Genomic DNA, 27,809 nt, shown 5'->3' with positions numbered 1-27,809 from the left:
AAAGGACTCTTTTAAATCAAAATGGACAACTGCAGTCAGTCCACCACGCCAAATCACATTTTAAAAAAGGAAATATCTGCCCCACTGGGTTTCTAGTAAAGTAAGTTGAACACAGAGAACAGCAGAATAGGAAAGACTAGTGTCACCTTAGGCCACGTAGCACCAAAGTTGTGGTCTGTTGAGACAGAAAGGAAACATTTAGGAACTTGGGATGAATATCCACTTTTATTTAACTCACACATGCACTAGAAATTTGTTTGTGATGCTCATAAATACAGAGTTCACAGTAGATAAGTGTCCTTTAAGGCAATGATTTGTAGAAGGCAGACTCGCAAAGCATTTCTTTGAAGACGAAGTAGAGAAAGCACTTACTAGGCGGCCCCCTGCCCTGCCTAGCTCTTAAAAGTGGCCTGTGTTTCCACCCTGAGCTCCTCCTGTTCTGCCTGGGAAGACCTCATTAGTGATGCTGATGCAGAATAATTTGGGGTTACTTGGGTAATGTTTGGCATTTGCATAAGTGATAGCAGAGAGGTAAGGTTCCAGCCATGTCTGGCAGTTGTTTACAATAGAATTGTGAATGGGGATGGGGTTTCAATGCAAGAGCCAATTAAAAAGTGTATCTCAGGTACCTCTGTTTTTATTAGTCCAGAGCAAACTCTAAATTATGCATCTTATTTTAGGGCAAGTTAAAGTTAGTTATCATGTGTTTTTGGTGTGTATGCATGTGGAAACTCCAACCAATTTGTTAGGTTTTGTTGTTTGGGAATTGGAAATACGCTACTGAATTTCCTGCGCTTTAAAACTGATTTTTACAATTAACTTTTTATGTTTTTGTGTTAGGATAGTAGATTGATGAATGCCATAACATATGCTGTTTTAGTGTTCCTCTTTAGTGATTTTAGGGATTTTATTCTAAAATTGGCACATATATATATATATATATATATGTATAAAACAGATTAGATCAGAATTACCACTGAAAGTATCCATATTTAAGTTTTGTTGGATACAAGGACTATCAATTCTTATCCTACGGTGAAAGAATGATGAGAGACATGTTTCCAAAGGGACAATAAGATCACGATTTATGTTGAAAAGTTTTGCCTTTTGAAGTTGTAAAGAAGAGAATTTTCCTAAATTCAGAAATCCAGTGAGATGATTGACAAACCACACAAGCTTTCTGTTTGCTGTGGCGGGCGCTGGTTTGCTTTAGTTGGCTGGCTCTGGCCATAAGAAGACAATGGCACGCACTGCTGCTGCCCTCTTCGCAGGAGCAGACAACTAAGGTGCTAATGAAAACACACACGGGCTTTCGTGAATGAAAGTCACGTGACTTGTTCTGTTTCCTTTATTGAAAGAGAAACCTTTACAAAAATAGTACTTCATAGAAGGAAGCATAGTATGTGGAACACTAAACCAGGAATCAGGAAACCAGGTTTCTAGTTGCTGATCTTAATGAGTCATTGTGTGTCTATGGGCGAGCCACTTAATCCTTCCTTCTCACTTTCCCTGTCTGTAAAATGGGGGTAATTATAATCCTCCCTTTTCTGTGTCATAAGCCTGCTGGAAGGCAAATGAGATCATAAACATCAAGAGTGTTTTAAGCTCTTCTAAAGGAAGATGCTAATAAATCCAATTGTTGATACTTATTACTTTGAAACCATGCATGTATTCAGAAAAGACACTTTTGTAAATGAGTACTCTTACATTGAAACAAACAGTAACAGTGTAGTCTGAAAATGGAACCAGCACCTTGAAAATTGCTTACCTTTACTGCTTCATTGCTAGTTCCACTCCAGGCTCCCAAGAGCTATTGTTTTCCCCCTTTGTTTAATTTAAGATCTGTTCATAGATATTTATGAACAGATTGTAACAAAGTGGTGTTCTGAATTACATAGTAAAGTAACAATTAGGGAAAACAGTATGGTAATCCTGAAACTATATTAAGACTGAACTTCTGACTACCTTTTATGACTTGTTTATGTATTAAGAGATGTTGACAAGATGAAAATATATAATTCGAATATACATTTTTAAAATCGCCTCTTAATGCTGAATGCATTGAAAGAAAAACAGAACACTGCGGTTGTTTGACTACTCCTTGTTTAGTCTGGGGTTTCGTTCTTTGGGGTTGATTTAATTAGGATGGTCATTCCTGCAGTTTTGATGGTAGCACTGTGCTTATCAAACATAGTAGGAAAATGTGTGATTCTTTTGTGTTTCTACCCCCCCAAAAGGAATCTTAGTAGAGAATTGATATTTTATTTTCTTTAGAAGTATCAGTATTTAAAATGAGGCTCTTTTTTCTGAGGAGAAGAACTTGCAAAAGTTTTAGTAACAGCATGAGTATAATGGGTTTTCTGTTAAAATTCCCACTAATGCATTTTCTTCAGAAGCATAGTTCCAAGAGCTAGTTAATTTTGGTATCAGATTTGGCAAGTAGAAAGGGTTTTTGTTTGTTTGTTTGTTTTGGGTTTTTTCTAGGGGGAGTAGCACAGAATTAAGTGTTCCCATTTCACCTTATAAACTTAAGGGAAAATGTAACTTTATTCTTTTATCTGCATTGCCAAGTAGAGTGAGGAAAACACTGGGTGAAGCAAAGTGCTGTGCCACCCTGTCCTGCCTTTGGACAGCTGTAATGCAGGTGGATTCTCTGTTTAATTTCTCTAGTATGGATGACAGCAGAATGTATATTTCTATACAAGATGAACAAAACATTTTAGTGTTGGCATTTTAATGAACAAATGAAGACAAAATTTTCTGAATGTCCAAAAGTATTGGTTATAAACATACTAACTGTCAGATCATGGTTTTTGTGAAAATAATGCTGTCCAAGTTTAGATAGGGACACTGTTTCTATATTTAGTTTGAGTGGGTTCTTCCAGATTGCAGTGGTTATTCTGACTCACTTAAGGTAGATTATTGTAGACAGAGTTCAGTGCTAGACTTTTCTGAAGAAAAGTAGTAAAGTCATCATTTGGCATGGAGGAGATGATGAGGTTGATGATTGCTATTTATTTTAGTTTCTTTCAAGATAGTTACAGAGACTAACATTAAGTGGGTGCTAAAATAAAATGCATAGGTGAAGATTAGTATAGAGAGAGTTGGAGTATATGTTGTGTACCAGCATTTTGCTCTGTAGGTGCAAATAATGCAAGATGCTTCCGTGTGTTATAGCTTTATTACTTAAGTGAATTCATTACATAAGAATTCCGAAATAGATTGTATTAAAACTTATAGGTTACATGTTTACAAATGATAAAATAGTCAATTTGGTGGTTCTGATTAATTTTCTATTAGACTAGAAAAATACTAAGTTTGTATAGAGTCACTTTTGTGTGTCCAAAGACACTGTAAAACTTGAGTGGGTAGAGGTGAAACCTTGGAAACTTTGTCCAGTTTTCTTATATCTTACATGATATCTATATACACACAAGGTTTATAAAATATTCCTTGCTTACTGTGTTTTTATTGAAATTTGGAATATTTGATCCAATATTTTGACCCACAATATATTTTTTAAAGATAAGTGATCACATGCATTGCACCCTGTAAATGCTGGATTTTTTGTTTGTTTGTTTGTTTGTTTTTTGAGACAGAGCCTCGCTCTGTCACTCAGTCTGGAGTGCAGTGGCGTGATCTCAGCTTACTGCAACCTCCACCTCTGGGTTCAAGCTATTCTCCTGCCTCTGCCTCCTGAGTAGCTGGGACTACAGGCGCGCGCCACCACGCCCTGCTAATTTTTTGTATTTTTAGTAGAGACAGGGTTTCACTGTGTCAGCCAGGATGATCTCAATCTCCTGACCTCGTGATCCGCCCGCCTTGGCCTCCCAAAGTGCTGGGATTACAGGTGTGAGCCATCACACCCGGCCTAATGCTGGATCTTTTAATATTCATTTTAAAGAGTGTTGGGTTTTCCAGAAATACATATCTGGGGCTGGTGTGTGTGTGTGTGTGTGTGTGTGTGTATGTGTGTGTATGTATGTACGTATGTGTGGTTCCATAATATCTCATTCAGTGATGCTCCGGGAGGCTCAATGTGATATTTTTCTCCATAACTGAAATTCAAGTATTAATGATGTGTTCTTCGTTTGTGTTGAAACTTTATAACTTAAGCTTAGTCTACTGTTACTTTACCCCATACAGTTAGTACAAATACTTGAGTCCATTATTACGGTGTGATATGAAATTTCAATTGTTTTCAATGCATAAAAACAGATACTATGATATAGTTCATTATACTATGTGATTTTGTTACTTTACAATCCTGTTATACTGTGTGATTTTGTTACCTTAAAATACTTATGTTTATGTTAAGAATGACTCATTCTTGGATGGGCGTGGTGGCTCATGCGTGTAATCCCAGCACTTTGGGAGGCTGAGGCGGGCGGATCACCTGAGGTTAGGAGTTCAAGACCAGCCTGGCTAACATGGTGAAACCCCGTCTCTACTAAAAATACAAAAATTAGCCAGGCATGGTGGCGTGCACCTGTAGTCCCAGCTACTCGGGAGGCTGAGACAGGAGAATTGCTTGAACCTGGGAGGCAGAGGTTGCAGTGAGCCGAGATCGCACCACTGTACTCCAGCCTGAGCAACAAAGAGTGAAATTCCGTCTCCAAAAAAAAAAAGACTCATTCTTTTGCATAGTATTAATGCTTAATCTTTAATATTTAAGACTATGATATAGTACTTTCTCTGTGCATTCTATGGACTTAAGTAAGTCAATCTTTGGCCTCCAAAGTGTAAGTGTAACAGATAATCCCACAACTTGGCAGACAACTGGCAACTGAAGATTTTGAAAGAATGTTATTGAAGTTGAATGCAATGACAATATACCATTATTCTGATCAATATGGACAGATAACTGTCTGCTATTATCTTCTTGGGGTTAAAAGAGTTGTGTAAAATTCAAAAGGTGTTTTTATTCCCTTTATAGTGGTAAGACATTTTCCTATATACAATATTGTACCCTATTCCAAAAAATCCTATGGCATAGGCAGAACCACCATGAACCCCATTCTTTGGAATCAAGAACCTACAGTGTGGAGAGGCCAGATGACTTGCCCGAGATCTCTGAGCTAAAAAGAGAAGGAGTGTGCGGTTCAACCTCATAACATCTTAGTATTCCTAGCCCAGTTCTCGAATGTCGTATTGTCTGCTCAGGAAGCTCATATGCAATAATTACATTAGGATTTTATTCTAGACCCTTGCCTTCAAGTTAATATTTTGCTGGAGTGATAGTTACTTACCCCCCACCCCTTTTTCTTCCACTTGGTATCAATTCAAAGAAAAATGGGGACAATTGAGGAGGAAGACTGGTAGGAAAGCCCTCTATTTATTTTAATCAGTTTTTACATCCACCAGTTTGGAGAGTTTAGTATTTGATGCTATTTTCAAGGCTGTCATGTTGCTAGTGAATTTTAGAGTTGACTGTTAAGTTGGTGATGGATCTGTTCTGGGGACTGCAGTCATGCTTCCTGACCTCTAGATGTGTCGACAAAGTGGAAAACTTAGATTCCTCTCGCTATCTTTGATTACATCTTAGTAAAGCAAACAGTTTATGATACTTGGTAAGATACCTCCCCACCACCACCATCAAATACATTAAAACTCTTGCAACTTAGGTGGTGACAATAAGAAAAAAATATGCAAGGGTGTTCTGAGAACGAAGAGTTGAGAACTGTTGATAGAATGTAACTTACTTATTTAAGTTGTGAAAACAGAGGCTGTGTGAGGTCGGGAGTCTTAGTCAAGGTCACTGATTTAATTAGTGGTAGAGTTGTTTGTAGATATCATCAAGAAAGAATAGGAGAATGTGATACAAACAATGACACATCTCAGTTGGTTCTTTGTATCCTGATGAATAACTTTCTCCCAGGATACAGCCTATGCTCTTTAGAACAACGTAGTATTTGCAGAAATGATATTAGTCTTTTTACTTTGGAACATTTTAGTAACTTTCTTCATCCATAGACTAAAAGATACGCTGAAAGCCAGAAATAGAGAATGCTGAATTCCTAAATGAAGAAACGTGTTATAAATCAGAGAAATATGGCTGTTCATGACTATGTGGACAGTGTTTACTGAGCGGGGAGAAGATTTGGCAAATATTTTCGGTCATGTATTCACTTTGTTAAAGAAAAGGAAACAAAGTTATTGGGATGAGTGAAATCTAAAGGCCTACATTATCTAGCAGAATTGAAGTCTTTGCTCTGTGTAACAGGTTCAGCCTGGGGGGGGGGGGTGACACAGTGATTGATGAGTCAGTGGGTGCGTTCAGTCACTGCTCTCTGTGTCTCTAAGACAGGCGCTTGTTCTGTAAGTGAAATATCGTATATTCCTCATTATGGGTAAGTCCATTAGCATTTTGCTAAGAAATGAGTCATTAACTTATTTAATGAGTTTATTTGAAAACTAACCAATTTAGAATCTGCCTAAGGACCAATAAGTAACTAGTCAGTCATTGCTAGGCGGTTATCTTCTGGGGTTTTGAGTATTTCGTCAGTGCCTTTTTATTTTTAACAGCCTTTGTTGTTTATTGTTTCTTTTTTATAATTCTCAGGGGAAAAATCATTTAGCTGGACTTTTATATGAAGATAAATAGTTTTCATACAAATTTAATTTGACAGAAGCTGCTGTCTTTCTAAAGACATGACTATAACCTCACTTTCAAAAGCAGAAAGAAACACTTTAGCAAACACATAAAAATTCTTAAGATATTCACACTTTAAAACACGTAATAGGCAAACCTGTGGCCTGGAACTTTTGTGGGCAGTGCAGTGTTTGGTTTGTGTGAGCTGTCAGGCCCCTCAGCATCAGGAGAGAGTACCTCCTTCCCTGCCAGCACCCCCAGCGGTGAGCCCCGTGACTCACCAGACAGCAGGTGAGATTGGAGACCTGGTTGAATGAGCAAAGCAGGAAAGCAGTTTTGCTATCAGGGCGAATGGACTTACGGACCCCCTTCCAGGTTAAGAAGAAAGCCACATTCCCAGCACCCTGTGTTGCAGTGATGGGTTTGTTGAGCACCCACCAATTTAGTCAGGAAAACTGATCCAGGCGTTTGGTCTGGGGGTCTTCATGAATAGGCCAGAAGCCTTTTCCCCAGCGAGGTTTGGTGACTCTGGGAACTTTTGCCCTCTGCAGAGGACCTGGGAAGAGCATATACCTATCTGCACTGCTCTGTGCTGTGAAGCCACCGAAAATAGGGACTGAAGTCAGGGACCATCTGATCCCGTGAATTCCCAGGTCTTCGGTAGAAGCCGCCCCTGATCCCATCATCTCAGTGGCCGCCCTCACCCATGACTGCCCTGTGCTGCCCGGGCCCAGCGCATGCCAGGCGGGCCTCTCTGCCCTCCTTTCTTTGTTCGGGACTTCCCGTACTCGGATGGATAAGTAAGGGGAATTGTGAAGCAGGGAGAAAAGTTTTGGAAATAGGCCAGAATTTCCTTACTAAATTTAAAAACCATGCACATAATCCTTTAGAAACTCCAGGCAATAAGCAGGATTAAGCAAGTCATGGATTGGAGTGTATTGAGCAGAGACTGTGTTTGTTCGAAGAGGTCAGAAATGGAGGTACTGGGACCCTAGTTCACTGTGGACATTGCAGGGTTTCTGAACTTCCCAGAAGGCAGAAAAGTGCTTTGCTTCAGTTTCGTTCTGGTATGATAGTAGGTATTCACTTTTTATTGTCTTCCTGCGTAAAAGCGACCTACAGTAACATTTCACATATGCAAATGAAACAGAAAACAAATCCGTGAGCTACCCATGCCCTCTTCCAGTTCTATATATCAGATGAGTGTGCGGAGACTTGTACAAATAACTTTTGTTATGTTGCCAAGTAGACATCTACTAAGTGTATAGTTGAACTGAAAGTATATTTGGGTGTGCTTTAGCAAAATGTATTAGTTGCAAAAGTACCAAATCTCTTATTTCTCTTTTAATGTATTATAAATCCAGGATTGTAAATGTATTTTAATTGCAGTCAGTTTCAGAAAACTAACTTTAATTTAGCTGGCTGAGAAAGCAAAAGAGAAAATATTGGAACTTTAATATTGAACTGTATGAAAATACTAGATACAAATGCTACACAAAACCCCTTTAGATGTAAGCATCAATGAATTTGCAGGCATTGTTGAGATTATTTGTTTTGACAAGTTTTTTAAATGATAATTTTCTCCTAAAGGTTTTGTAGCTTCTACATATAAGGGCATTTTGGTGTTTGGGGACAGATGAAAGTTTCAGTGGTCCAGTAGAAAGGACACACCTTGGTTCAGTTTGCAATCTTACTATTATTTGCAGCTTAGCTTATCAGTGTTCCTAGTTCCAGATGAAACAATCACTGCAATAACATGTCCAAGTTTTCCCAGCAGGGAGCATTTAATTAAGTTCTTAGAACAAGTCTGGGTGATACGCATTCATCTGTGTGAGTCTTGGTCTGTCCAGGTCAGCTGGACTGTTTAGAATTCACTGGGTCTTCAGCCATTTCCTAAAGGCGGAACGTAGTTGATATTTTAAGCCAATCAATGTATTGAGAGTTCAGCATGTGTCAGCGCAAGAGTAGATGTCCTGGGAGATGCAGAAGAAGTGTGAAGCCGGGCCTCTGTCCCCTAGGTGCCTTCAGAGTCAACTTGGCAGCATCCCACCATGCGCCATTTTCTGGGCAGCCCCTCTGATCCTTTTCCTAAGTGTCCACCCTGTAGGCAATGTTGGCTGAGCACAGATAATGGCATGTTTCATGGGATGTCACTGCTGCAGTTGTGGATGTCCTTGCTGGAACATTCACAGTACTGGTCCCATTCACAGCTGGGACCACTCAGATGTTTCACCGCTTCACCCCTGCGCGAGCCTGGGGTGCATCAGATGAGGTGGTGGTTGTGAGTTTTCTTCTCTGAAAAATAGTAGCTTTGATTCTGCTCCTCTCCCGATTCCTAGATGTTAGCTTGCCCTGAGCTGTTCGGTGGCCTTGTGGCCATACTCTCCTGGTATTTCATTCTGTGCTCAGTCTCTGTCATACACGGTAGTATTCCAGAAACTTCCCCATTGTTAGGTTTCTTGGCTCCTTTTCGTAGGCGGCTCCGAAGCCTGCGTTAAGAGTATTGATCTCTTGGGGAGGGGGGCGGGGGGAGGGATTGCATTGGGAGTTATACCTGATGTAAATGACGAGTTGATGGGTGCAGCACACCAACAAGGCACAAGTATACATATGTAACAAACCTGCACGTTATGCACATGTACCCTACAACTTACAGTATAATAATAATAAATAAATTAAAAAAAAAAAAAAAAAAAAAAAAAGAGTATTGATCTCATTCTTTGTACAGGCATCCCTGGCCTATCCAGGAAAGCCCCCTCCCTTCCTGCCAACCACAGCCCCCCCCCCGGCTCAAAGAACTGCTTCCCACTCTTGGCCCCCCTGCCCACCATGGTGGTGGCCAGTGGAGGAGAAAGATGGAAGTCTCATTGGGTTGGAGAGCTCCAAGTCACCCACCCGTGAGGCTGATGGGAGAATTGGTCACAGATGAGTCTTGTGTCATTCTCAGCTTTTGCCACCTTTTACAGTTCTTTTAGGCACCACAACAACAACAACAACATAAAAGGAACCTTACTTATGGGGTGTTTGAGAAAGGTAGAAAGTTGGAGGCAGAAAGGATGATGGCAAAAATGGTGAGATCTCCCTTTAATTTTTAAATTTATTCAAACCATTAAATTTCTGCATGTTTTCATTACAAAGATGACAATTATTACATATAGACTGTCTCAAAACTACTTCATCCATTTGAGCAATAGTAAAGGATAGGCTAGAGAGAAACAGATTTGGTTTTTCAAGCTAAAAAGAATAACAGAAAGTGGGCAAGTCTTCAGTGGACTGTCAGCCTTTGAAACCTAGGAAGTAAACTTAATTTTGTTGTACATTTAGGACATGAAGCACTACAGGTGGTGAAACGCTCTAGAAATGAAGCAGGAAAGGGAGAGGGGGGAAAAGGAAATTTGAGCCAAGCAACCTGAAGGTGGGGAAAAGCCAGTCTTCTGGATGTTAAGGGAAGAATCCAGGTAGGCAAAGGGGATGAACAGCAGTGCAAAGGCTCTGGGGCAGCAGGTTGCCCGGTGTGTTCCAGAACAGGAAGGAGGCCAGTGTGGCTGGCATGGAGAGCTAAGGCTCAAAGGAGAAGGTAAAGAGAAAGAGGTAGTAAGGGACCAGGAGGAATCCAGCCCGGCCAGCCATGCTACTGACGTTTCTTCACATGTCACAGTGTGTCAGGGAGATAGAGTCCTTGGGAACAATAGGCAGAGCTCTTAAAAACTTTCATACTGTGGCCATCAATTCCATCATCATGGTGGTGGTATCCCTGGGTGGTGGTGGCTACTTGGTAGAGCATCTGTCAACTCAGATTTCTTCCTCAAAAGTATGTAAAATTGGAAAGGACCTAGTAGTGATCTAGTGGCATGAAGACACTGAGCTGTCACTGAGGTTGGGGAAACCACTGGGACATGCTTCCAGGATCAACTGCAGAACGAAAGCGCATGTCTGTAATCATGGAATGACATGCCTTATTCTAAAAACTTACGTTCGTAGCGTACCTTATAATTTTAAGACATTTAAAAATGGTGTTGAATCCTGACAACCTATGCGTAGGGTTGGATCTTGTTGTTATCCCTGTTTTTTAATGGAAAGTCTGAGGCCCGAAGATGGTAGGCCACGTATATGCCTGCCCCGCCATAGAGCCTGGCTCCTGCTGTTGGAGAAACTTTCCCAGTCTGTAGAGAGAGGATGTGGTCCTGGCAAGCCTGGCTCCTGCCTGATTCTGTATCTTCTGGGTAACAGAGAGGCTTCATTTTTAAAAAAAAAGACAAAGGCTTTCCCTCTGACAAACTAAACGCTGAATCCGCTTATTTTGAACTCTTGCCTTGAGGCGGGGTGACCCGTGCATTACGGTTAACTGTAGGACCTGCTAACTATTGGCTTATCAAACAAATCAATTTCACTCTTCAGTTAACTTGGAAATGAAAATTATAGAAATTAGAAAAACTGTGCAGAAAATGTGTTATTCCAATGTATTATTCCATTTGATAGAGATCCTGGCTTCACAGGAAAGAGCTGAGGGCATGGGTTTTGCTGAGGGTGTAAGAGCTTGGGGAAGGTGAGAGCTCGGTGTGGACGGGCGCCCTGATGTCCTCTTAGCCTGCTGGTGAGGAAAGTGCACGTTTAATAAATGGGCTCCAGCCAACTGTGTGCAGTTATTTGTAGCCTGCATAATTTTAAAAACGTGGTGGAGTGTTTAGGTCTATCTTTAGAATTTAGGCTCAATTTGACTTACTTTTCCTGAAATATGTAGAAAACTAATGGTGAAAGAGGACCTCATTCTTGAATTATCTGCTTGAACTGTGTTGCTAGTTATTCCTTCCAAGTAGAAATTATAAAATGGCCCATCATTCTCTAAGCAAAATGAGAGGAATAACAATTATTTTATAGGAATTTCATATATATTGAATGTCACAAAATCATGTAACTGGAAATGTTTAAGTGGTCGAGCTGGGCCAGGCACAGTGGCTCACACCTATAATCCCAGCACTTTGGGAGACCAAGGCGGGTGGATCACGAGGTCAGGAGTTTGAGACCTGCCTGGCCAATATGATGAAACCCCGTCTCTACTAAAAATACAAAAATTAGCCAGGTGTGGTGGCGCATGCCTGTAGTCCCAGCTGCTTGGGAGCCTGAGGCAGGAGAATCACTGGAACCCAGGAGGCGGAGGTTGCAGTGAGCCGAGATCACGCCACTGAACTCCAGCCTGGGCAACAGTGTGAGACTCCATCTGAAAAAAAAAAAAAAGGAAAATGGTCGAGCTGATTTTCCAGGATGGAGTATCACTGCGTGATGCTCTCCGGGAAGAGGAGGCATTAAGTCTGTAACACACAGGATAGAACTATTGTCTATTTTGTGTACATCTGCTTGATCCTGAGTTTTGTCACCTTAGTTACTAACAAGATGGTTAGAAAGGTATGTCTCTCTTAAATCCATTCTTAAAGGCCGTAAAGGAACTCAGGCACAGCCTTGGGAAACCTGGAAATGTGACTGTGTCAATCATCACACACAGTCCAACTTCCTTTTCATGTAAGAAATGTTTTTTTTTATCATTAATTGATCGTTTCTCCCCTTCCCAAACTTCTAGCAATTTGGGAAATGGAATCTTTACATTTCCAGGTATTTTCTTCTTCCACACCTCCTCCTCCTTGCTGGAAAGGAGATGTGTTTGTGGCCACATTCCCAGCGTGGCCCACCTGGGCAGGAGCCAGGGTGCACACTGACCTGCACAGCCTCTGGCCTCTGTCCCTGGGCCTGCGAAGCAGGAGCAAGGGGCCTGTCCTCACTCTGAATCCAACTGCTGGTGACTCAGGGTGCCCTGCTGGACCCTCCAAGAGAAGTTGGGGCCCACGTTTCTAGGCTGCCCGCTCATCCAAACCTCCCTCCATGTCCCCAATCAAAGCATTTCGGGGATCTAGGTCCTCTGGTGTGTGAGGCTCCTCCCAGCCCGTGAGCATTTGAAAATGTCTACAAGATCTTTGCCATTTTAGGTTCTACGGAGGCTAAAGAATGTATGTTTCCTCTGCTTAGACTTAAGTTTTTGAGTAACTTTATAGACACTTTGGCATTTTGGCTGAAAGGGCATGTGCAGTAACTTAATATGACTTGTGCACTGTTTCACTGCCAATCGGTCACATGCGGGGGAGTCAGAGCCAAGGTGGGTGAGGTTGGGATAGCTACATGCTTGGTGGGGAGGAGGAACCAAAGACATGGATTTCCTCTGTCTCCACATCCCTGGGCAAGGCCTGGTGATCAGCTGCAGCTGTCTTGTTTTATTTGCTTCTTCAGTAAATGAACTTATATAGTTGGTAACTTGGCATTTTCCATTTTGCATTACTGAAATTTCAATAAATAGTGCTTTATTTAGATGTAAATCTCTGTCATTTGTGGCAGAGGAATTTAAATGTCGGCCTGCATTTTAGTGCACCTTTTGGTATAGAGCAGAGAGAAGGGAAGTGCTATCCCCCGATGGCCGGGACCAGGCGGAGTCCAGCCTATTGATGATGCATTGTGTGTGCTTGGCATGTCTGTGATATGGTGAGGGATTCGTGTTCTCTACGGGCAGCTGCCTGCGTGGTAGACATGTGCGGCCCCTTCCTGGGCGTTTTGTCCTGTCCTCAGGACGTGAAGAAAGCAGCTAGGCAAAGGCACTCTTTGCAGCTTTAAATGGCCTAGAGTTACCCCCAGAAAAACAATTCTACTTCTGTTCCACTTCTGTCCACTTAAAACAGGTTCGTTCATTTTATTCTGGGAGCTATTTGCCATTGTTTTTGTGCATTCGGCAGTTGTTTATTTGCTGCTTGCAGTTGTGGTTGTTCGTGACACCATTCACGAATACAATTTTGAACGAGGAAGAACTGTGATGACAAGTGCACTGGGAGACACCACCGTGGCTCTCCGCAAATTAGCCAGAAGAGGAGGGTGGGAGGAGCCGGTCTTTCCCTGGCAGCACAGGGCTGCCTGGTCTTAAGAAGTCTGTAGTTGAGAACGCAGCATGTGGTTACATGTATACATTATTTGAAGGTGCACAAAGAAAGCAAAGGGAAGCCAACCACAAAATGCCAGTTGTGCTAGTAGCATGTGTTTCTTTATGAATGAACATACATATTTTTGTATTATTTATATATTTTATACATGAAATCTCATTCGCCATATTCCCTGTGACTCCACTGGGGAATTCAGGGTGGGAGAGGTAGTGCCCCCATCTTCATAAGAGGGAGCAGACTTAGAGACATAGCTGTAGAGATTACACAGCTGGTAAGAGGTGGTTCCGAGATGCCAACCCTGGGGGCCTGGCTGTGGTGTGGCCACAGTGCCTTTCACACCAGTGTCCTGAGAGTCGTGGGAATGGCATGTAGTTTAAAGCACAGAGATGGTGGCATGGAGTCATTTCCAGGGTCCTGGGGAAAAGCAGGATGTTTCTGATATGGCTGATTAGGAAGAATGGGTACTTTGATCTCTACAAAGAAAGCCTGTACTTCAGTGACTAAGTAGGATTTGACCCTTCAACCTTGACTGTAGTAGATGCTCAGTTAAAGGCTACATGGTCATTCTTATGAGGCTTTGAAATTAGATAGGTGAATTTGTCCCCAGAGAGACAAAGCTGAAATCCTGTATCACATAGATGTTATAGACCGGGGAGGGGGGATTTACCTACAGTTATTTAAGCTTTTGAAGTAGAAGAAAGGTCCAGTTGAATTGATATATAACAACAGGCTATTTGGAGATGGATATACTTTGAATAAATAAATATTCTACATTCCCTTAATTTGGTAGCAAAAATATAATTAGGTTTTATAATTTCATATATAAACAATATAAACATTGTTACGGTGTACATAAAATTTTTTAGATTAGTAAAAAAACCATACGTAGAAGCGTGTTAAATCTGAGAAAAGAATTACATCATTCATCGGCTATTTGCAATTTTAATGCACATTATATCGCTTGGCCCAAATACTGTTAGGGCAGAAGCATAATGCTTACATTCACATTCTCAAATGACCCAAGAAAGAAAAGATTTGGACCCTTTATGAATTGCAGATCTCACATGTAAACCTTTACTTTTGTTAAAGGAGGAATGCTAGTGTAGGATGTATTTAGCAATGATTAGATTATGAGTGAAAAATCAAATAGAACAGCGGTAGCTAAGAGAAATTCATTCCAAAAGTGTGCTGGCTTCATAAATGATTTTGTGATGTGCGTCCTCTTTTTCAGTAGAGTCTGTAACAGGATAGTGTGGTTTTTAGTAGACAGTATTGCATTTATAAAGTACGTAAGCTTGCAGATGATTTTCAAAGGGGTATCAATTAGTTTCCCAGTATAACACACAGATGGAAATATATGGTGTTATTCTGACAAATTTTGCCTGTTTTTCTTCGCATTGTCTTTCTTAGTAAAGGTTGCCATGTTCCTGTGCTCCTTGAAGGGTTAACAAACTTTCTGTGAAAGGTCAGGTAGTGAAGGTTCATTGCCACGCAGTCTCTGTCACAACTGCTCCATTCTACTTACGGTGTGAAATCAGCCATATGTAAATGCGTGAGCACGGCTGCGTTCCAATAAAACTTTATTTGCAGAGACAGGCAAGCCGGATCTGGCCTTACTTTACTTACCTCTGCTTAGAACGTCACTCTCCGAGTGGGCTGGAAAGGGTTTTCTTTTCGTCTGGGTCTCACGCAGTCCTAAAGCTTTGTTCTCTTTTGAAAACTGCTTGAGCATTTCTGCCTGTGAGAAATGGCATGAACCACATGGGGTTTTTGCTTCAGTTTAATACCTATAAGCTTTACTAAGGATCTGACCAGCAGGGTGCCAGGTGCTGGGGACAGGGAGGTGAGAAGGCAGGGCCTGGGCATCGCCTGGCAAGGAAGACAGACCGTGGAGCACACCCACATCGACTCACAGGCTTCACTGAATTGTGTGACATGCTAGTGTGCTGTTTAATGTCCTTCGAGGAGAGTTTTATAAAGAGCTAGTGGTTCAGTGTGGAAGTTGACACTCTGGGGCCCCAGTTGACAGTTGCAGGTGTCTGTGCTCCTGCCCCGTTCCCACCCATCTCATTTTCACCAAAGGGGAGCAGAGAGGAAAGTGTTCTGGGAGAAACTGAGGACTCTGCTCTTCCACAGACCGCCGGGGAGGCTTTAGCAAGTTGTTTATGCTTCCTGGTCTGGGTTTTAACTAAAAAAGGGTCTAACATTTCGTAATTTAAAAGAAAGGGTCCACCCGCAATTCCTGGGACTTCTTGTGTCTCAGGTGTTTGTGCGGAAGAATCATTGATACTGTTTCTTGTATGGCACTGGCGGCGGCTGCAGGGGCAGTGGGCGATTCTTGCCATAGACGAATAGCTCACATCGTGCATATGGCAGGGTTTTTAACAATAGCATTCAGAAAAGAACCATGTACGTTCTGTGTTATACAATCTGCTGTAGCCGTGCACTGTAAAATTTATACAGGCTCCTGTGTAGGAAAGTTGAATGTGTAGAGGGAATTTGAAGTGCAGTAGGTAAAAGTGTAGGAGGCCTGATTTTCCTAGTTTGGGATGATTAAGATCGGGTCTTATGTGAAGGACTAAACAGGAGTTAAAGGGGGAAGATACCTTTTACTAAACCCAGCCTGTGAGACACCCAGATTGTCTCATCCTGTTTCATATTGTGTCATTAACATCAAGTTGCAACTTGATATTAGGAATCTTTTTACTAACAAGCATTCAAAATGAAATGATTTTAATTGTCAGTGGAAGTGATGAGCTCATAGAAAAGAATGTTGTCAGTCTTTGTCAAGGAGGACTGGAAAGCAAGTTATTGCCCCTGTTTGTCATGGGAAACTTATTCTTCCATATTTCCCTTTTAAGTTATTTTTTTTTCCAATTTAAAAGAAAAGTTCAAGTAACCGTTTTTCCTAGAATCTCTGGCTTTTGTTATCATACCCAACCTCACTTTTTTTTTCCATATTCTTAAGAGTGTCTTGCTTTAGTAAAGTCTGGAGATACTAAATTATCGGGGTTGTTTTTTTTTTTTTTTTTTCTCAGAATTGCTCCTGCAACTGAAAAGTTAATTTTCCCTCGTAATTCTGTGTTTAACATAAAAGGGTGAAACTGGGCACTGAGATGGACCTGTATGATATGTTTGAGCTCATGGAAGGTTTCATTGCTTTCTGAATCACATTTGCTACTAGAAATACAAATTTTAATTTTAAGAAGTGTATGGTTTCATTTTGTCAAGCACATCAGTATTTGTAACACTCCTAATTCAGCTACGGCTGAAAATGTGAAAGCATCTGTATCTACTCCATGAATCTGGCCCCTGGGCGGTCCAGTGTTGCTCCCCAAAGGCCTGTGAGGCCCCATGTCCCACAGCCTCTCTGCAGAGAGGACTAGGGCCTCCCTGGACAGAGCTGCCATGACCCCGGTGTATATCCTGGATTTTGAACTTGGAAATGTGACGTTGGAGGCAAACATGTCCAAACCCTAATTGTCCTGAGAAATCATGAAGAAAAACGATTGGTGAGTCAGACTGTGTGCCTAAAATGCTACCTGATGTTATTGGCTGCAGCAAATTGACCTTATTTCCAACATGTTCTAGGCTCCACGCCCACTTCAGTTTTCTGTAATGTGATTGCAGTCATGGTGCCCAGCTCCGCGTGACATGTCATTGTTGGGACATTGTTCCATATATTATAAGGAAGCTTTCCTCCTTGTAATCACAATGTTTTCTAGTGATTCGTTTTCTCCTTTCTCTCTTTTGGGAGAGTCAAGTTGAGCAGTTTGAAGGTGGAGCTTTTACTGACAGCTCTCCTTCATTTGCATTCTGATTGCTCTTTCAAGTGGAGGAGAAAAGGGGAGGAATTATTGCCCATCTGCAGGGCGTTATGGTGAGTGGCACAGGGGACTGTATCCCACGTATGAATGTCATCTGTCACAAGCGACAGCAGAAAGGAGATGCGGAGTGGCCACACTGCATGACAGGTCCTGTGTAACAACTCTCATCTCTGCTAAAAGGGTTTTTGTTTGTTGATTTTGTTTATTTGCTCAAATAACTCTACATGGATACGTCTGTGGATGGATTTCTTTACAAAGCAACGTCTAAGGGACAGAGTAGTACAGTGTGTAATGAATGGTGTGACAAATTCAGTGAGTGTCAGTAAGTTTACATTTTTGTATCTACGTTACCTGTAGTGGCAGAACTGGTGTGTGATGTTCTGTCATTGGGTTCATGAGCAACACGTGAGTCTTACTGTTTTCTTTTTGGTTTTGCCATTACAGCTGATGATTTCTGAAAATGTCTCCCTTCTTAGTGAATGTTCAGGGTAGAACAGCCACAAAATTAATAATTCTTTGCTTCTACTAAAATTAACACAGATAATACAATAAATAAATTTTTGTTGGAATCTCATCTTCAGGAAGCCTGAAGTTTGATCATATGTAAAGCTTGAGGATGTCAGATGATTAGTGTTAGAAAATTGTTGGTGTATTTTTTTTCCCTAGTCGGGATGAACCAGGCCGATTTACAGGGTGAGGGATAACTTCGGTTACTTTGAAAGTAAATAACTATAAAGGCAAACGTTTACTCTCTTTCCTAGGTTTGAATCTACAAGAGTGTTTTCCAGCTTTCTTCTTCCTTGGGTAGGGGAGTGTCACTGATGAGTGGGTGGCTGTCAGGTGGATGGCAGGTATCGTGTTTCCGTGGTGGCTTCAACCAGGGGCACTAGCTCTTGGTGTTTGGTGTCTGAAAGCTGTGTGTGAACTACAGAGAGCCCTCCTGAGCCATTGCCCGTGTTAATCATTTTAGGCCTATGCCTGTGGGGTCTTTAATAGTATGCGTGGCAAAGATTCTACCACCGGCTCAATTGGAAAAAGGTATTTGAGACATCAGTTCAGGCAGATGGCTTCTGTCTTAAGCCTTCTTTCTCTAACAAATGAATAAAAACTATACTTTGGGTTTCAAAAAAGATCCCTTTTTTCCACCATGCATTCTTAGTACTGATGCTTCTTAGGTCTCCGTTGTATCCCAGTGCCTCTGCTGCGGCGGGCAGGGTCCAGTCTGAGGTGTGCTCCAGCCTTTTCCTCACTGCCCTTTTGCACCTCCACAAAGGATTGTTTCTGCTGGTTAATTCTGTTTAAATCACTGTGAGTGCTTCCAAGCATCTCTAAGGGTCACCTGGAATCAGCCGTGGCCTCCTGGGGTGGGGGGATGTCTAAACAAGCAGGTCTGTGAGAGGCAGGGTGCTGAGGGGCAGGAACACAGGCCTGTGCCCGCTGAGCACACCCAGACCACAGTTCTTGCTTTACCGTGAAAGGAGGCGGTCGTAGAAAGCGATTGTATTTTAACCTAACAGGAGACAGGCTAGGTGAGACACATGCACGTTGTGCTTGCTCTGGTAACACGTGTGTGCATGCAGATAGATGTGAAACGCTGCACAGCTGACACCCCCATGACTGGCTCTGAGCAGGTGGTCATCCTATTTCTGATCTCCCTCACCTCAGCTCTCTTGCGTCCTTTGGGTGTGCCATTAACAGGTTCATCTTCCTGTAATAACCCTTCCTTCCTCCCTTCTCCTTCCCCTTCCTCTTCCCCTTCTCGATCCTCTTCCCCTTCCCCTCCCTCTTTTTTTTTCCTTTCCTTTTTATTCCTTTCCTTCCCCTTCCTCTTCCCCTTCCCCTTGCCCTTCCCTTTCCCCTTACCCTTTTTTTTTGTCAGCCATCTTCCTCCAAGTTATCAGTGAGGCCCTGCACCAGCGTAGAATTAAAAAAAGAAAATTGTTGAAAGGTCATTGCATGAATAAACGCATGGATGAATTATTTCCTTGCCATTTATCAGCTCTTTTCTTGCATAATGCTAATGCTTAGAAATTAACGTTTCGATAACTATATTCTACTTCCAAAAAATAAAATTACATGTTCAACTTAATTAGAGCTCGCAAAGAGATGTAATGATAAGAGTTGAGTTTTACAGCGATACAGCATCCTAAAAAAACAATGAAAATGTCAGTGGCCTCATGAAATCACAAATGAAAATGGAAAGTGATTTTTTTCAGCAATAATTTATCTGCCATTTATACGACAAAGTACTTAAGTTTGAGAAGCTGAAGAACTTACTTGTTTAGTTGTTTTCAAAATAACAGACTTAGAGTTAACATGAGATCATTCACCCACATTTAGCTAATTGTTAGTGTCAAAATAAAATAAGCAATTGATTAGAAATCTTTCTGTCAATGGATTTGCAGACTCTCAGTTACCTGCTTTATGGTGGCCATGGGATTCTTCCCAAATCAGGGCCTCAGGGACAAAATGCAAGCTCATTTTAGAGTGAATTACAAGCCAAGGTGTATGTTAGCAAATGCCTGCTTTTTTTTAGGGGATACAGTTAGATTCTCACTGAAGTCTCCTGGGATTGAAAATCACAACAATAATGAATCAGATAACTCAAAGACAGATCTTTCCTTAGGAAGAAATTAATTCTGTTAAGGTTCATTGGCAGAACATTGTTTACTTATTAAATTTCTAATGGACATAAGCTTTATAAAAATAGTAAGATAGGCCGGCCGCGGTGACCCACTCCTGTAATCCCAACACTTTGGGAGGCCTAAGTGGGTGGATCACCTGAGGTCAGGAGTTCAAGACCAGCCTGGCCAGCATGGTGAAACCCCATCTCTACTAAAAATATAAAAATGAGTCAGGCATGGTGGCATGCACCTGTAATCCCAGCTACTCGGGAGGCTGAGACACGAACATTGCTCAAACCTGGGAGGCGAAGGTTGCAGTGAGCCAAGATCATGCCACGGCACTCCAGCCTGGGTGACAGAATGAGGCTCCATCTTAAAAAATAATAATGATAAATAAGATAGAGTAAAAACAGCCTCAGAATGTCGCATTGTAGGGAATTTAAAAATGTATACCTTGTATATTGACAAGTATTTTTTCTGTAAAGCTTTTGGGGGGCTATAGAGCGTAGTGCCTCGAGTTCCTGAGGAGATGTGGTTTTGAGGGACTCACTCAGCTTCAGGGCACACTGGAAGTTTCTGTCTTGTTGAGTTCAGTCTTCTAAACTGAAGATGGATAGAAAAGAATTTGATTCACAAAAAAGTAAGTCAGGGAGTATGGTAAAGAGTCTAGGATCAAAATTCTAAATGATTTTAGAAGAGTGTCCAGAAATGCAGTTTGTATAAATGCATCTGCAAAGGAAGGAAATGTACCTGTTTGAGAGCAAAGCAGTGCTCACCATCATGGAACTGAGTGATCAAAATGAACAGTATGTCATTTTGGTTAAAAAGCCAAGAAGCTTCGAAGGAAAAAAACAACACGCTGTGAAAGGTCAAAATCTTCCAATTTGTTCTGTCCCTTGAAGAAGGAATATATCAAGTAAAAATAGGCCTAAAACCCTGGAAATTGAGAAAGGTTAAAGAATTTTGATCCCTCATCCTGGAAGGGAGGAAGCAGTTAGATCTGGCCAAGTGTCCTCAGTCCCTGTCCCCTCTGAGCACAGCGAAAGGGTAAATTACCTAAACTGGAACATATGAAAGTTGAGTGGATAAAAATAACCCTTTCCTAATGTTGAGGGTTATGCAACCACACGTGAGGCAGTGCAGGAGCCTTCCATTGCTGGACACGTTCAAAAAGAGATGGATGATCCAGTTGGAAGTTTTCTGAGGACAGAAGTGTGGAGTTCTTAGTTATTCCACTTTCATAACATAATACACATTTGTAGGATAAACATAGTTTACAGAGCATTGTAACGTGTGTCATGGTTTTTCATCTCTGCAGCCCTGGGAGGAAGGTAGTGGATTCTGTGTGTCCCACACAACACAGGGAGCATCAAGGCCTAAGGAGTTAAAGGGGTCATTCCATCACACAGACACGCAGTGGCACCTGGGAACTGGCCCTTCTTTTTCTATCTTGTTCGACAGAATGATTCACAAAAACATGTGTGAATATTTTTCTTAAATTGAAAACATGAACCTCACTGTATAGACAACTCACCGTGAACCTAACAGCTCTGCTTCCAGGAAAACTCAAGTTTTCCCACTGAACTCACTTCTGGAAAACAGAATGAATACGTGTTTCTTTCTCAAAGGGCATCAGTTTATGAAAATAACCCAGGTCTTAGCCGTGGGTTAGAGGGGCTTTTTCTGGAACTCCAGAGATTGCTCTTTTCTCCTGAGGATCTCTGCTAACTTCCCTCCTTCCTTTTTCAGAGTGAAGATCTGTCTGGCTTTATCACCAGGATGTCACACGTCAGAGAACGTCATTAAAAGAAGATGCTTGGCATTGTTTCAGCCCGAAGCTGCTTACAGTTTTCTTTTGGATCTGAGCAATGACTATGTTTGGAGACATCTGTGGACTCTGTTAGATGAGGCACCAACAAGGCAAGGTCACCTGCCTCTCTCCCTTGTTCCCGGATGGGGCATTCGTCATTGTGCTGTTTGCGTTTTGTTTTGTTTTGTTTTGTTTTAACAAAATTAGCTGAAGAAGTTATTCTCAAGAAAATTGGATGTTTTCATTGGCCTTCTTAAATTGTGGCCGGTGTCTTAATTTCTTCTTTTCCTTTTGGCAAAGCAGATGTAACCCTCAGCATGCTAGGAGAGTGCACCCACACCTATGAAAGTGGTAAAATCTGGTATTTACTGGCTTACACTCAAAACGACCACAGTCCTACCTCAGTTCAAGGTAAAGCCGGATTTCCGTGGCAGGGGTCCAACAGGACCTCCTGTAGTAGCCCCTGCGCTGTGTGTCTGGAGCGCGGTCCTCGGCCTTAGTGAAATGGTCCAAGTAGACAGCTGCTTGTTGGATTCCAGTGCAGGTACCTGCCATGTTTACGTCCACACCGAGCCCAGTGTGGGACTGACATTTGTCGATGGAAGTGAAATTTGGGATTGGACTTTAAAGACGGATTACAAAATAATAATTACTATATGTAACTGAAGCAACCTACTTTTGAAACAAATCAGCTGTATTGGGTAGTTGGGGGGGTGGGAGGGAAGGGCTTTGGGAAGGGGATGAGTATCTCTTTTTACCTTTAACAGACTTGTTTAATCTTCTCGATGTAGATGTTTATGTAGGCACTTCACATTGCAAACGCCTTTCATTCTATTTACAAGCTCAGATATCTCTGCTCTCCTGAATCTTGGGCATGCCTTTCTGTAACCAAAAATCCCTGTAGGTGTGCTGGCAATTCCAGGGTGGTCCGGGTGTGGCAGATTTAATTTTTTTAAAAATGTATTATCTTTAATAAAATGTTATTATGTCAACCAGTGAGGCTGCCCTGAACAAAAAACGAAAAGAAAAAAAGAAAAGGAAAGAAAGAAACTGATAAAAAGAGGCATTCCAGCCCCTATGTTGCTGATGGAAAAAGAAAAAGAAGAAAAGCAATCTCGCAGTACGTGTTACTTGTCAAAAAAATTCCTGACAAGACTACCCTTGTTTTATGTTTTCAGTATTCTGAAAATACCAGTGTTGTGGCAGTTCTCGCAGACGTTACCTAAAACTGCTGAACTTGACCGGCAGAATGATCTGCCGTTTTCTGCTCCCTCGACACTCAATTGGAGGGCTGTCGACCTCTCCTCCCGTGGGGGCTTCCCCAGTGCCTATCTTCTCTGATAGTCATGGAGAGGTTACACTAATTCATTGGAGATGTAAGTTGTTGGTTTCGTTTTGTTTTGTTTTGAGACAAATATATATAAATATATAGATATATATCACTATAGAATAATGCATTAATAAAATGAGGCTTTTTTAGAGGAAGACCAAAAATTTCAATGTCTTAAAAATATATTTAATGGCAATGCAAAAGTCTTCCTGCTTCCGTGCTGAACTTTAGAACAGAGGATTGTATTGCAAGACAAAGTTGAATGTAAAGTGATCTCCCTGAACATTTTTAAGGTTTTACTTTTCTGAAATTATACATCACAGCAGCGCCTAGGCCATACAATGTTAGCTGGAAGGTCAATTTCAGTGTATGATGTACTTTATTAAGATGTATAAAACATCCTGAAGTTTTTATTTAGTTTTGGGAATAGGCATCGATGGGTGGTATTTGCTTTGTAACTCCCCCCAGGTACGATAGGGACTGAATATGGACCCTGCTGAATGCGGTGTATTGACGCATATTTAACTCGCCCTCTCTCCTTAGAGTAGTCATGACACTATACAGATGGTTCATGTTCATACTGCAGCTTAAAACAAGCAAAATACACAGATGATAATATACTAAATTTTCCTCTATCCTGTACATTTCAAAAAAAGGCATATGCAATATTTACATTTTTAATTTAGTTTACAGAATGGAACCAAAATGTATAAATGTTATGTTTGCTAAAACTTCACAATGTATATTGGGTCTTTGTACATTTTGCCTGACTTACCTTAAATTTAAAATATTTTTTGCTATATAAACTTTAACAGTTATTAAACAGTGTTTTCTTTTTGGGTACGTATTGTTTCTGGATATCAAGATGTTAAATATATTTCTTGCTATTGTGATATGACAAGAGACTTAACTTATCTTGCTCTGTCTTCCACTGTACACGCTGTATATAGGGGTCAATGTGATGCTGCTGGAGACGAGAATAAACTGGACTAGAATAGTGCATTGTATTTAGTCTGTATTGATCATGGATGCCCTCCTTAATAGCCATATGCAATAAAATAAAGTACATTATTTATGAAATGAATTACAGTCCTGAAGATTTTTTCTGTATGAATTCTCCGTTTAACGTAAAGCCAATCTACTTTTAGAGTTTAAACGGGAGTAGTTGAGGAAATAACTAGGCCCCTAAAAATACTTTGATACCTTTTAATTTTAAAACTTTTATTCTGGAAGCCAAAAAACACCTGCCAGGTAACAACATTTATGAAAAACAAATGTGTTATAACAACGAAAAAGAATATTCTATTTACAAAACATAGAGTCCTTATGATGTGCTGGATGCTATTCTAAATGCATGACAAATATTAACTTCTTTCTAGCTCATGACAATCTTAGGAGGTAGGAATTGCCATCCTCATTCTGCAGAGGAGGAGCCCGAGGTACAAAAATGCTAAGAGACTTGTCTGAGAGCATGCAGTCCGTGAGTGGTAAAACCAGGACCACTCCCAGCTCTGCAGTCCAGAATCTGCTTATGTACCTCTGCTTAGTGCTCCCTTCCTGATGTGCACACAGAAGGTACACCAATGTGTACATCAGGAATGCTCCCTCTGTGACATGCACACAGAAGAAGATGTACCAATGCATACATTAAGAATGCTTCCTCCAGCCGGGCGCGGTCACTCACGCACCTGGCCGCCCCTGGCCGGCACTTTGGGAGGCCGAGGCAGGCAGATCACCTGAGGTTGGGAGTTCAAGACAAGCCTAACCAACATGGAGAAACCCTATCTCTACTAAAAATACAGAGTTAGCCGGGCACGGTGGCACATGGCTGTAATCCCAGCTACTCGGGAGGCTGAGGCAGGAGAATCGCTTGAACCTGGGAGGCGGAGGTTACCATGAGCCAAGATCACGCCTTTGCACTCCAACGTGGGCAAGGAGCGAAACTCTACCTCAAAAAAAAAAAAAAAAAAAAAAGAATGCTCCCTCCATGACACATACACAGAAGAAGATACACTGAGGCATACATCAAGAATACAAAGAACAAAATCATCAGATCCAGGAAAATGCAATTCAGGAAGCAGAAAATATAAAACTGATGCCGTGAATTTTTATCCAGGACAGTTTACCTCCTCGCTTGAAACATTTGTCCATATATCCACTTTGCCCTAAAATGATAGTCATGTAATAACGTGTGTGTTATCTTTTGAACAAATAAAATCAGTGCAATTTGGAAAGGTGACTTTTAAATGATGGTTTTTAAGTCAGCAAGATGAGCTCACACTGTGGTGTGGAAACCCGTGGTGGGATAGCCACGTGCTGCATCCCCTGTTTGTGCCGGGATGGTTTGTTCTGGGGGAGCCTGTTAGTCACACAGAGTAAGAGGCCTGATCTGCAAGGCTTGATATACCTGAAATCTGATAACCATTTTAACAACGAAAGGGCAAATGATGCAGTCATTCCACAGGCCTCATCTAAGGCAGGAATGGACAAGTGATTCGCCTGAAAGAGCCACCATGGATAAAGTACAGTGACATGGAGTTGTTTCAAAGGTCCACAGATCCTGGAAATATTACTCAGAACCAATGCAGGGCCTTTTCCAGAATGTTAAGTATTACATGACAAGATATGATGACTGCAGACTGCAATAATTTTGGAAGAATTTGGTTCTAACCCACTGATGGCCTTGACAGGCAGCTTGCAGGAGGCACCTTAGCTCATGGTACTGTCATGATATTTGAGTCCCATCCTTGAGCTGATCTGCAGCTCGTCCTTCCTCAGACCTTCCTTAAGCATTGCTTCACAGGTTAGACGGGTTGTTCCTTACTGTGAGTTGTGAGTTAACCAGGGGTAATAGCATTTGAGTGAAGCTAGCATTACTTGACATAGCAACTTTTGGATGGCACCAGTTGAAGGACAGAGCGGATGATTCCTCCACTGAGAATGTGCAGTGTCTCTTCCCTGTCATTGCCCCAGCAGTTTTTCTCTGATTTCTATAACCGAGTGAAATCTGATGTTTATGGTTCTTGCTTTGGCGATGATACACAGATGATAGACCTAGCATGCCGCAGTGGATAGCTTGAAAACATTAAGCGTCCCTTTAGGAGTTCCTTTTAGATTTCGACCCTCACAGCTGTGTCTTTCCTCTTGTCTCTTCAGCCTCGTTTCCCTCTGCAGATCCCAGTGACCCTAAATAGCAATTTGGTGGCTTCTTGTCTGCTTATCATTAGTGCCTCCTTCATTTCACACTGGTCCCACTTTCCTACCTGAGCTCTCAGATTACTCACGGCCTCTCCGCTGCATCTGGAAACTCTCTGTCCTATTTTAGGCACTTGGTTCCTCCGATAGGAGCTCTGCCTGAGTTTGTGCCTCTGAAGTTTTCTTTTTCTCCATTTCAAAATCCTCTCCTTTCACCTTGAAACTCACAAAGTTCTAAATTTTTATGAAAATTACTTACACCCCAAGAAACCTACCCCCGACTGTTTTGCAGCCTGTCTGGGTGTGTCAAACACATATCAGAGACTGTACAACATGCTCCTATCTCTCCAGACCTTTCTGGCTATGATACTGTTAATTCTCAGATGACATTGACAGAAAACATACCGATTGATAGATTTTTCTAGAAAAGATGCATAAAACAGTAAAGGAGATGTATGTATTAACATGTGTTTAGCTGCAAGTAATTAAAACCCCAATTCAATGGCTCTTAGCTGACCTGAGCTGCTGTAATGGAATGTCATAGACTGGGTAGCTTATAGACAGTAGTATTTTTTTTTTTCCTCACAATTCTGGAGGCTGAGAAGTCCAAGAACAAGCTGCTATAATGTGATGTCTGGTGAGGGCCTGCTGCCTGGTTCATAGACGGCACTTTCTCAGTGCCCTCCCATGATAGAAGGGGTGACCTAGCTCTCTGGGGTCCTTTTCATAAGGGTACTAATCCTGTTCATGAGAGCTCTGACCTCATGACTGAATCACTTCCGAAAGACCCCCACCTTCTAATACCGTCACTTTGGAGATTCAAATGTTAATATGTGAGTGGTGGGAGAACACAGACATTTAGACTATAGCAAGCTCAGAGCAGTAGTTCTCAAACTTCAGGACTTCTTAGAATTATCCGGGGGGCTTGTTAAAAACAGATTGCTGGACTCCACTCCTCGACTCTTCTCAGCAAGTCTGGGGTAGGGCCCCAGAATTTGCATGTCTAAAAATTTCCAGATGCTGCTGATGCTGATCTGGGACCACACAATGAAAATCACTAAATTGCGAAGGGATGTATTAACTCACACAACAGGAAGCCCAGGGCCGGTTAATTAGGCAGCTAAGTGGCGTGCACAGAAGCCCTGGATCTCTTCATCTTTCTACTCAGCCATCCTCCCGATCTATGCTTTCATTTCTCACACTTGGCCCCCTGTGTTTATAAGATGGTTGCAGCAGCTCCAGGCAGCAGATCATCTCATAATAATGTCCAGCGAAGGCAGTGTCTCTTCCTTGGGTGTCTTTCTGGAGTGATGCAAATGACCCCAGAGCCACCCCACCACCAGCTGCCTGTGCCTCACTACCATTGTCTGGGATTGGGTCCCAAGCTCCTGGTTCCATTGATTATGAGGAAGGAGATGGCTGATTTACACTAAAAGAGATGCACCCTCCGGGGCTGA

The 27,809-nt window shown here is 41.7% G+C and overlaps 1 protein-coding gene across 1 annotated transcript in view; it reads left to right on the top strand.

Moving 5' to 3' along the window:
- Nucleotides 1-24,241, top strand: part of IRS2 (insulin receptor substrate 2) — a 31,085-nt gene extending 6,844 nt beyond the window's left edge. The window contains exon 2 of the mRNA XM_025364520.1: nt 21,767-24,241. Within this exon, the coding sequence (XP_025220305.1) occupies nt 21,767-21,771 (5 nt within the window). The 3' untranslated portion in view covers nt 21,772-24,241. The remainder of the gene's footprint in view (nt 1-21,766) is intronic.
- Nucleotides 24,242-27,809: the final 3,568 nt, after the last annotated feature.

Source organism: Theropithecus gelada, chromosome 17 (assembly GCF_003255815.1).
Source record: "Theropithecus gelada isolate Dixy chromosome 17, Tgel_1.0, whole genome shotgun sequence".
Lineage (NCBI taxonomy): Eukaryota > Metazoa > Chordata > Mammalia > Primates > Cercopithecidae > Theropithecus > Theropithecus gelada.
Note: the sequence above shows the minus strand (reverse complement) of the source record. Positions and strands in the feature narration are given on the sequence as shown.